The sequence below is a fragment of the Sminthopsis crassicaudata genome, chromosome 5 (genome assembly GCF_048593235.1).
Source record: "Sminthopsis crassicaudata isolate SCR6 chromosome 5, ASM4859323v1, whole genome shotgun sequence".
NCBI classification, from domain to species: Eukaryota; Metazoa; Chordata; class Mammalia; order Dasyuromorphia; family Dasyuridae; genus Sminthopsis; species Sminthopsis crassicaudata.
The window spans coordinates 188,435,914-188,448,237 of NC_133621.1; the positions used below are offsets into that span (position 1 = coordinate 188,435,914).

The window sequence follows — 12,324 nt, forward strand, 5'->3', positions numbered from 1 at the left end:
GGACAACTACTCAGAAGGGAGATTATTGGGGACCCTTTGCTGATACTGGGTGCAGGGCCTTATTTGTATTGCCCAGATGCAGTTCCTGGTCAAAGTCCCAAGGCAAAGAGGGGTTCTTGTACCCTAGCATTTGTGGCCATAGAGGAACAGGGACCCTGATCACTGTTTCAGGAAAGGCAAGAGTGCTTGTGGCCACTCACAGATCAGAGCAGAGGCCAGAAGATCAGTAGCTTTATTTTTTCCTTAGGTCATCTACCTTCAAAGAACTGAAAACTTACAGAACCCCTGAACTAGCACTGAAAACAGTTGCATCAGAAATCTGAAACTTTGAGACAATGCCCCTCAACCCTGGAAGTAGAACCCAACTTTAACATAAAGTCAAAAGTCAAGAAATAGGATAGAATAGTGAGCAAACAACAACAAAAGAACCTGACCAAAGAAACTTACACAAAAAATATTAAAGGAAACACCTTAAACAGCATTAGCTAAATGGCAGAAGAGGCACAAAAATCCACTAAAGAAGAGAACTCCTTAAAAAATAGAATTGGATAAGTGGAAGGTAATGATTCCATGAAACATCAAGAAACAATAAAACAAAATCAAAGATTGAAAAATAAGATGATGATGTGAGATATCTCACTGGATAACTGATCTGTAAAAGAGATCAAGGAGTGATAATTTAAGTATCACTGGACTATCTGAAAGAGGTAGCAAGGTGGGCTCAATGGAAAGAGGTACTGGACCTAGAGGCAAGAAAATCTGAGTTCAAATCCTGTCTTAGATATTAACTGGAGAAGGAAATGGCAAACCATTCTAGTATCTTTGCAAAAACAAAACAAAAACAATATTATGGACAATATCATCATGAAGGGTCAGACTTGACTGAATGACTTAACAATAATAATGACAACTAATAAAACTACTTGAAAGCCATAATTTTTTAAAGAGCCTAAATGTATTTCAAGAAATTATCAAGGAAATCTGCTTCTTGACATGCTAGAACTAGAGAGTAAAAAAGAAATTGAAAGAATGCACTGATCACATCCTGAAAGAAATTCCCAAATTAAAACATACAGAAATAGTGTAACTAAATTCCAGACTTCCCAGGTCAAAAAGAAAATATTACAAGCAGTCAGAAAGAAATTCAAATATCATAAAGCCACACTTAGGGTGACACAAGATTTGGCAGCTTCTACTTAAAGGATAGGAAGACTTAGAATGTGATATTCTAGAAGACAAAGGAGCTCAATTACAACCAAGAATAACCTGCTCAGCAAAATTTGATCAAGGAAAAGATGGATATTTAATGAAATAGTGTACTTTCAAGCATTCCTGATGAAAAGATGAGAGCTGAATAGAAAGTTTTTCTTTCAAATACAAGAATCAAAAGAAGCATAAGTAGGTAAACATGAAAGAGAAATTAAAAAGACTTCAAAAACATTAAATTATGTATTCCTTTAGGGGAAAATATTTGTGACTCTTAATTTTATCATTATTAGGAGTAGACATAAAGGGCATATTAAGATTGGATGATATTCCCCCCAAAAAATATTTAATTAAAGAGGGATGCACTGGGAGAAGGGAGAGGTAAAAATGGAGGAAATTAAATTCACATAAAAGGCACAGAAAAAAGAAATTTTACAGTGGAAGATAAGATGAATGAGATGGGAAAGAATACTCAAATCCTATAGCCACTGAAATTGGCTCAAAGAGAAAATATCACATACAAAGACACACACAATTGGGTATAGAAAACTGCTACAGGGAAGTAGAAAGGTCAAAAAAAAAAAAAGAGTCAAAAAAACAAACCAAAACCAAACAAAAAAAAACAAAAAAAAAACACCTCTCCCTCTAAGGGATTGCTGATTAAGGTAGATAGTGCTCAGAAGCAAAACAGTCTTTTAAGGAGGAACAGAATAGATAGAGGAGGATAAATGGGGAAATAAGCTGGCAAGAAATACATAATAGTAATAACTGAATGTGAATAAGATGAACTCATCCATAAAATGGAACCAGATATCAAAATAGATTACAAAATAAAAAATAATAATATATTATTTATAAGAAACACACTTGAAACAGAGAGATACAGTAAAAATAAAGGGCTAGAACAGAATTTATTATGCTTTAGCTGAGAGAAAATAGGCAGAGATAATCACTATGATCTGAGATAAATCAAAAACATAAATCTAATGAAAGAGACAAATGAGGAAAACTAAATTATGTTAAAAGGTATTGTAGACAATGAAATAATATGGACATTAATATATAATGCACCAAATGATATAGCATCGAAATACTTAAAAGGAAAATTTGAATGAATAACATTGGCAATGAAGACATTATTGCTAATTAGGTAGATTAATTAATACTACTAATAAATAGTAAATACTATTAATACTAGTGAGAGATCTTAATTTTCCCTTCTCAGAACTGGATAAATCTAAATAAAAAATAGAGAAGAAAGAAGTTAAGGACATAACTAGGATTTTAGAAATGATAGAAATTATAGAACTCCGGAGATAATTGAATAGGAATAGAAAGTAGTGTACCTTTTTTTTTTTTTTTTTTTTTCACTTGGAACCTACACAAAAACTGACTGTGTATTAGTGCATTAAAAACCTCACAACCAAATGTGAAAAAGCAGAAATAATACAATAAGTAATACATAATATAATAAAAATTACATTCAATAAAAGATCATGAAAACAGATTAAAATTAGAGTAAACCAAACTGAAGAATGATTGGGTCAAAGAACAAATCATAGAAACACTAAATCATTTCATAAAAGAGAATGACAACAATCAGACAACATAGCAAATATTACAAGATGTAGCAAAATCAGTACTTAGGAGAAATTGTATATCTCTAAACACATCAGTATAATAGGAAAAGAACATTATTTGTTGGGGGGGGGTTGTAATTCATGTAATATTTTATTTTTATATAAAGCTTTTTATTTTTAAAAACATATGCATAAATAGTTTTCAACATTCATCCTTCCAAAACCTTGTGTTCCAAATTTTTTTCTCCCTCCTTTCCCCTAAGCAGCAAGTAATCCAATATAGGTTAAACATGTATAATTCTTCTATACATATTTCCACAGTTATCATGCTGCATCAGATAAATCAGATCAAAAAGGAAAAAAGATGAGAAAGAAAAAAATGCAAGCTAACAACAACAGAAAGAGTGAGAATGTTATGTTGTGGTCCACACTCAGTTCCCACAGTCCTCTCTCTGAGTGCAGATGGCTCTCTCCATCACAAGATCATTGGGACTAGCTTGAATCACCTCTCTGTTGAAAAGAGCCATGTTCATCAGAGTTAGTCCTTGTTGTTGCCATGTACAATGATCTCCTGGTTCTACTCATTTCATTTAGCATTAGTTCATGTAAATCTTTCCAGGCCTCTTTGAAGTCATCCTTCTGATTATTTCTTATAGAACAATAATATTCCATAACATTCATGTACCATAATTTATTCAGCCATTCCCCAGTTGATGGGCATCCACTCAATTTCCAGTTTCTTGCCACTACAAAAAGGGCTGCCACAAGCATTGTGCACATACAGGTCCTTTTCCCTTTTTTATTATCTCTTTGGGATGTAGGCCCAGTAGAGATAACTGCTGGATCAAAGGGTGTTCACAGTTTGACAGCCTCTTTGGACATAGTTCCATGTTGAAGAACTTTATTTGTAATGTGGATAGCCCAGAAGCCCTCCCATTGAGATCGGGGATAAAGCCAGGATGCCCATTATCACTACTAATATTCTATATTATACTAAAAATGTTAGCTGTAGCAATGAAAAAAAAAGAAATTGAAGGAATTATAGGACAGGCAACAGAGAAACAAAACTATCCCTCTTTGCAGATGATTTAATTTCATACTTAAAGAATCAACCAAAAAAAATTTGTAATAACTGGCAAAATTGCAGGATATAAAATAAATTGTATAAACCATCATAATTTCCATGTGTTACCAACAAAATTCAAGAGGAAGAGATACCTTGTCTTTACTCCTTGAGCTCTAACTCGTGAGCCCCTACAGATGGGTTTACAGAGATTGGTACAGAATTAATAGAAGAAGGAACATATCATCCCTCTCTTCCATTCCCAGAACCTGTAATACACTCTCCCATTAATAGAGTATGGCAAGAGTAGACACACCTATGAGTGTACTTGTAGAGAGGCTTACACATCAGGAAAACATGTGACCATGGCAGCTCACTCCTGAATGTTACAGAGCCCTTATGTTCCTTCTCTTTATCAAATGATCAACAGTAATTCCTTAAATGCATGCTCTGTATCAGGCATTCTGCTAGATGCTAGGGATACAAATACAAAAAAAATTTTAAATCTTATTTTCAAAGAACTTATGTTTTTTTCTGGAAGAAGAATATGTGATATAAATATACATATATATATACATATAAATATGTGATACAAATATAATAGAGTTAGGGAGAAAAAGCACTAGTATTTGGAAGTAGATCAGAATTTACATAGTGATTGTATTAGTAGAGAGAAGGGGTCAAATGTAGGAAATATTATGGCAGTAGAAACTGCAAGATTTAGAAAATGATTGGCTACATTGGCAATGAAGACATTATTGCTAATTAGATAGAATAATTTCAGTTGAATGATGAATTTGGGAACTAGTTTGCAAAGGGTTAAGAAGTAAGTTCACAGTTTTTTAGATAATTCTCTTTCCAATTCTTGGTATCTTGAAATATTTGTCCATGATTGTTAAGTTCACAGTTTTAAAATGCAGAAGTCTCTTTCCTCACCTCGGTTTTTCAGACCTTTTGTGAAGTTTAAGGGAACTTACTTATACAAATTTAACCATAAGGACATGAGTTATTGAAACAGTAACATCCTTAATGAATCAAATGGTGGTTGTTATGGTTGTTGTTTTTATAGTCAATAAACAATAGACACAAAGGGACACTATATCTCCATTAGCTTGTGGTCAATTTTGTGACTATAAAGATGATTCTGTTGTTGAGAACATCTTTATGAAAGACTGTCTGTTCCTCTCTCATACTTTCATCAAGATACTCTTTGGGTATGTGTATTATTTTTACGAAGATTTTATATTGAAAAGAAAGTAAGAATTTGATTCTACAATTTTCTCTGGTTTTGCCTTTGCTTCAAAATGCTTTTAATTGTCTTTTAAAATGTATTCATTATGTGCTGGGCACTGCATTAATTGCTGTAAGTAGAAAGAAAAGCAAAAAAGGTACAATTCCTACCCTCAAAGTCATTTATATTCTAATGGAGAAGACTGACAACACATGAAAGAAGGGAAAGACAAAGATCAAGCCTACTAGAGAGAAAGTAGAAAAGTCTGGAGAGTAAAAAGTAGAGTGGGGAAAGCTTCTCCTGGGGGGGGCACCTTTCAATAGACCTTTGAAATGAATTGGATTTGGGATTGAAGATATGGGGTTGAGGAATTCAGACTGACTCCTAAATTGAGAGAGGTATTGCTCTCTGTAGTAGCAGGGAAAATAGAAGACTGGGGGAAAATTTAGAGGGAAAAGTTTAAGTTCTGTTTTGGACATAACTGAGTTTCAGATGAAAACTGAACATGCAATTCAAAATGTGTAAAAGACAGTTGGAGATGTGAGGTTAGAGGTCAGGAGAGAGATTAGGGCAGGAAAGAAAGATTTGAGAATCCTCATCATAGAGGTGATAACTGTATTTATGTGATCACCGGAGGAAGAGTGCAAAAGGAAAAGAGAAGAAAGTCTAGGGCGGAACCTAGAGGAACACTAGTGATTAGAAGGCATGATTTGGAGAAGGAATCAGCAAAGGAGACAGATAATTTGTGTTCATATAAGTAGGAAAAGAACTAGGAGAGCATTGTATCCCCAAATCCTGGAGAGAAGAATGCATCAAAAGAATGATCAACAATGTCAAAGAGAATGAAGATTGAGAAAAGCCATTGGATTTAAAACTAAGAGTTCTTTAGTAACTTTGGAAAGAGCAGTTTTGATGGAATGGTAAAGTGGAAAGCCAGAATGATGGACAACCTAACAATAACAGAGATGTGGGAGATTACCAGGATGTTAGATGGACCTAAAAAGGCACAGAGGTACTTTTATGAAAAGATATGAATGAAAATTCCATGGAATGGAAAGGGATGGATAAGTTAAAATCTGTACTTTTGGATGGAATGGTTGCAAAGTTGAGACAACAAATTCATCCAACTTACATTCAAGAAGGGTAACTGCAATTGACTGTGGGAACAAAGGAAAAGGATACTCCTTTAAAATTGTGGAAAGAAAAAGGAAAAAGCCAGGACAAAAGTTGATCATTGGATTTTGTGGGTTTTTCAGTTAGTCATTCAAAACCTAAAACCACATCAAAATCAAAAGTGAATGAAGCTTCTTTAGACCTCACAGTAGTACTACAAATTCTTAAGGTCCAGGCTGCTTTTTAAATAGAAGCTTCTGATATTTTCTTAATGTCACACTTGGAAACTGCAGTTTTCTTCCCCTCAATATGTTTTCCCCATATTTTTTCCTATTTCTTCAAATAGAGCAATATTAATATCTTTTTATTTTTAATAAAAAGAATAATAAATGTAGTGAAGGGGAAGAACATGAATTTTGCTTTTCCTGAAAGGTGCTGGGAATATGTGAGAAGACACTGACCTTTAAAATGAAATTTATCAGGGAGTAAAAAATCACTGACTGTGGGAGATGTGAGAATTGATTTAAAGCCTCAATTGATATGAAAATGTAGATGAATTGTGGACAGCAAATACTTTTAAATAAACTTGAAAAAATCAGCAGCATTTCTATAAAGCAATAACAAAATCCAAAAGGAAATATTAGAAAGGGTAGTCCCATTCAAAACAACTTCAAAATGCATAAAGTATCTAGGAATTAATCTACCAAGGCACACTAAAACTTATATAGCTATAACTACAAAATTCTCTTTAGAGAAATAAAGAATGATTTCAATATCTAGGGAGATATTTAGTGATCATGGATGAGTTGTGTCAATATAATATAAAGAAGATGATGTTACCTAAGATAATTTACAAATTTAGAGCTATGCCATTCAAACTACCAAAGGGATATTTTCCAGATGAAGGCAAAATAATAATAAAATTTATTGGGAGGAAAAACACAGCTAGAATATAAAGGGAAATAATAAGGAAGGGATAGAAACAAAGAAGGAATATTAGTTCTAGACCTAAGGCTATTATAAAGCAGTAATTGTAAAAATATTTTATGTTGGTTAAAACAGAAAAATAGAACAGTCTAGAAAAATTAAGAATCAGAAAAAATTAAAGTGTTTGAGAAACCTGAAAATATAAAATTACTTAGGAAAGAACTCCCGATTTTATAACAACTACAGGGAAAACTGGAAGGCAGTTTGACAGAAAATAGGCTTAGATTTATTGTACCATATTATACCACATGGTACAATATTATATTGTATTAATTAATTAATATGGTATATTATTACCATATTCTTATAACATATTCTACAATAAATTCAAAATGGATACATGATCTGAAACTTAAAGACCATACCATAAAAATTAGAAGTGAAATAATCATATATCTGATATAAATTATGTAGAAAAATTCTTAAAGAAAAGGTCATTTTGATTGCATGAAATTTTAAAAGTTTTTGCTCAAACAAAATTAATTCTTCTACAATAAGAAGAGAAATAGTTGACTAAAAAAATTCTTGATTATCAAATTTCTCAGATAATGGTGCAGTATCTAAACTATAGGGATGTATAGGTAGCACAGTATCTGGGCCTGAAGTCAGGCAAAGCTGGGTTCAAATCCAGCCTTAAACACTTATCTACCTTTGTGATCTTGAGCAAGTCACTTAATTTGCCTCAGTTTCCTCATCTGTAAAATGAGCCAGAGAAGGAAATAGGAAACCAATAAAGTATTTTTGCCAAGAAAACCCCAAATGGGATAATAGTCAACTTCAACTGAAAAAAAAAAATGACTAATCAGAAAACATCCAAGATATAAAAAAGACTAATAAAAAATATGACAAAAAACTTTTTACTATAGATAAGTGATCAAATGATATGAATGAAGAGTTTGCAAAAGAAGACTACAAACTATTAATAACCATGTTAAAAGAATGTTTCAAATTTCCAATAAGAAAAGAAATGTAAGTCAAAATGACCTTGAACCTTTACTTCATGCAATACACATTGGTAAAGGTGAAAGAACTGTGGAAAGACATTAATGTATTGTTGATGGAGCTGTGTATTCTGGAAATTAGAATTATGCAAATAAAGTGATTAAAATTTTCATACCCTTTGCCCCAGAGAGTCTATTGCTGGGCATATGCCTCCTGAAGGTCAGAGATTAAAAAAAAAAAACAAAAACAAAAAAACTTCCATGGACACGAAAAAAAATTTAACAGCACATTGTGGTAGCAAAAGAACAAGAGGGGGCAGCTAGGTGGTGCCGTGCATAGAGCACCAGCCTTGAATTCAGGAGGACCTGAGTTCAAATCTGGTCTCAGACACTTAACACGTCCTAGCTGTGTGACCCTGGGCAAGTCACCTAACCCCAGCCTCAGGGAGGTGGGAGGGGGAAAGAATAAGAAACAAAATAGACACTAACTGGAATAGCTAAATACATTGGATATGAATGTAATGTAATACTACTGTGCTGTAAGAAATGACAAATATGAATAGAGAGAAGCATAACATTTGCAAGAATTTCAGATTTCTGGATTTAACTGGCAAAGTGAATTAAGCTAGGTGGTCACTGGAAAATCTGGATGACTGGTGGGTAGAGTGCAGTGTCTGAAGTCAAGAAGCTGGTTTTGCAGAATTTTTCTCCTCTTATTTTTTGTAAAGAAATTCCTTGTTATAAGGAATATAAATTTCTTTGTAAAGAAATTCCTTGTTATAAGGTTTGGTCTTCTTGAAAAGGAAGAAGAAAGATTAAGAGGAAAATTAGATATATCAGCGAGTTTCTGTTCTTAAAAAGTAAATATTTTACAACTCTGATCAAGCCCATCAGTGAACTGATATTGAAGCATTCATCTCATTGCTGCGCCAGAGAACTAACTGATGGACTCAGATGCAGAATTAGATATACATTTCCATGGCTAAAATGTTTGTGTCTTATTTGCATATATTTATTTGTTACAAAGGAAGATTTGCTTGTCTTTGTCATTGTTTGTCTTTGTCCATGTCTATATCTGTATCTAAGTCTGTATGTGATTGGATTTTTGAGAATTGAAAAAAGAAGTAAAATAAAGAACTTTTTTAAAAAGGAGAAGAGGAGGAAAGGAAGAAGATGAGGAGTAAAAAAAAAAAAAAAAAAAGAAGAAGAAGAAAGGGAAGGATGGAGGGAGGAAAAAAGGAAGGAAAGGAAGAAAGAGTGTATTTGCCCTTAAAAGTTGCAAACTGAAAAATTATGATAATTCAAAACCTCCTAGAAAATCAGATAATATCTTTATTTGTCCAGTGTATGAAAGTGTCAATTCATGGAAATTTAAATTTCTAAAAGGTAGGTCAAAAATATACTTGTCTAGAACTGATCTTGAAATCACATTCACTGCATCTGAACTTGACTTGAAATTCAGAGCATTCTTATTTATACCTTGGGTTCCTAGGGGTATTTGATGTTTGAATGCTACTCTTGAATAAAAAGCAGAATGATTTGTAAAGTAGATGCTACTGGCTACTCTGTGTTTTTATAATTAACAGAGATGTTTGTTTTTTTTTAAGTAACATTTCCATCTTTTATTTCAGACACATGTATTACCACTATGAAAACCTGTATCCACACTTGATTAAGAAACCTGATGCCTTTGAAAAAGTGAAGGATTTTTTAGAGTATGTATAACTGTTTACTTTTCTGATTTAAATTTTGATGGTTCAGGAGCTGAACCTTTAATTTTTAAAAAATGTTATTTTTTATGCCCACATTTTTTCTTTCATTGGTCTATAATTCAATTTTGTTTTCAGTTCCAAATTTTTCCCCTACCCCATTCATTGAAAAGACAAGAAAAATAAAAACCATTGCAACTCTTTCCCTTCTCCCTAGCTGACCTCTGCAGTTGTTTTATGTCTTGAGAGTCTAGAGAAAGGATAATCAGGATATGGTCAATCATAAAATTCTGAATATTGGAATAGAACTAACTTCAGTGAAGGAAGAGACAGACAGACAGACAGACAGAAAGAGAGAAATACTAAGAGAAATGGAGAGAGAAAGAGACAGAGAGACAGAGACAATGACAGAGAGACAAAGAGATAGAAGAGGACAGACCAAGGAAATAGTATGTCGGGAAAATTAAAATTCATATTGGGCTAAGCCTAAAGACTACAAAATGTTGCTGGGAGTAAGAGGAAGATCAAAGAAAGAAAGGCTAGGACCTTTGCTCAGAGTAGATAATGGCAAAAGGAAGGCTAAATAGTTCTTAGAGCTTTTTGCTTCAGGGTATAAAAGAGATAATAACATAGGATTCCTCAGTGAATTCCAAGTTAACCGTTAAGAACAGAAAGAATCACTAAAATGTGATTAGTGAGCCAGTATCAGAAATTCATGAAGAATAGGTCTGGGGGTCAAAAATCTTGGGATATGTAAATGTAATCTCCCTTTTCAAAAAAAAAAAAAAGGAGCATAGTGTAATCTTCAATCTATAAGCAGGGGACCATGAATCACAAGATCATGGATTTACAATTCTAAGGGACTTCAGAGGTCATCTATTTTAACTCCTTTATTTTACAGATGAGGAAACTGAGGCAGATAAGTTAAACTGAATGGCAGAGGCAAGATTTGAATCCAGAGCTTCAGTAAAGTGCTCATTCCTCTGAATGTGAGACAGCTAGATGACACAGTGGATAAAATGCTTGACCTGAAGTCAAGATGTGTTCAAAATCCAGCCTCAGATACTTACTATCTGTATGATCCCAGGCAAATTACCCTCTGTCTGCCCCAGTTTCCTCATCTGTAAAATGGGAATGATATAGCTCCTACTACTTGGGCTATTGTGAGGATCAACTGAGATAATTGTAAAGCACTTAGGACAGTGTTTGGTGTATAATAGGCTAGCAGTGATGATGAAATTCATGACTTTAAAGGAGCTGTTTGTTAGCACTGAGAATGAGAGAACTCATGAATTATTTATTCCAGACAAAGTATCCAGACACCCTGAGTTTAATTTCTCTAATGATTTATATATAAAAAGTAGCATTAACAGATTTATTTGTTACAATGTTTATCCTGCCTTGTTATGGGAGCCACCTGCTAGTGGCTGCTGGGAATCTAATTCTGACCAGCAGAATAGATTGTGTCATGTGAAAGGACCATAATGATACAGGAGATGGAGAAGGAGTTGCAGTGGAAATCTCTCAACCTCTCTCTTTATTCCATTCCCAATACAGAATATATATATATATTTTAATATATATATGTACATATATATATGTGTGTGTGTATATATATATATATATATAATAGTTGTTTAAGTAAAGCAAGGTTATGAAAATAAAAGCATACTTTCTTTCACAAGCAATATCTGCGTCAGTAAATTTCTTTTATGACCTCCAGACAGATATCTCTGACTTCTGGATTATGTTGATCTTTCTTGGAGTTGGGATGCTCTGCTCAGAGAGTAGATGAAAATTCCTTTAGTTTCTCTAGTGTGCTGTGATTCACAGCTCTGGGGGGAGGGGGAAGAGCTTTGGAGAACTGAGCCGCTCCTTAAAGTTGCCTTTCCCTTGAACCATTTTACAGGCTTTTGAGTTCCATCCTTAAATGGATACTTTAATACTGCTCAGAGCAAATCACCTAATTTCCACATTTCTTGTGCAGTAATTGACACATTGATAGAAGAAATCTCCATATCAAGAGTTTCTTCCTATTCCTGCACTTACATATTCACATATTTTTGCTTTTTTTTTTTTTTTTTTTTTTTTTTTGCTGAGGCAGTTGGGGTTAAGTGACTTGCCTAGGGTCACACAGATAGGAGGTGTTAAGTGTCTGAGGTCAAATTTGAACTCGTGTCCTGCTGGTTTGCATTTTTGTTTTTACATAAAAATCACTTAACAATTTTGTATAGTTTATTACTAATTTTCTCAGTTCTCCACACACAATCATTGAGTAAGCTTTTATTTAGTACCTAACAAGTTCTAGGCCCTTGCCTTCAAGGAACTTACATGCATATCCCCGTATTATTGAATAATCATGTCAATCATGCACACATGCCTTGGCATATAATTCATGCCAACTACTACCTGTGAGCCCCTTACCAGTCACTAAACCCAAGTTTCAATTGGCTTTGGGCTTTCACTTTTAGGAAGCTACAGTAATTTTTTCATA

At 33.6% G+C, this 12,324-nt stretch overlaps 1 protein-coding gene across 1 annotated transcript in view; it reads left to right on the forward strand.

The window, feature by feature from the left end:
- Positions 1-12,324, forward strand: part of PLBD1 (phospholipase B domain containing 1) — a 78,681-nt gene that overhangs the window by 16,472 nt on the left and 49,885 nt on the right. Inside the window, exon 3 of the mRNA XM_074269107.1 lies at positions 9,753-9,836. Within this exon, the coding sequence (XP_074125208.1) occupies positions 9,753-9,836 (84 nt within the window). The remainder of the gene's footprint in view (positions 1-9,752; positions 9,837-12,324) is intronic.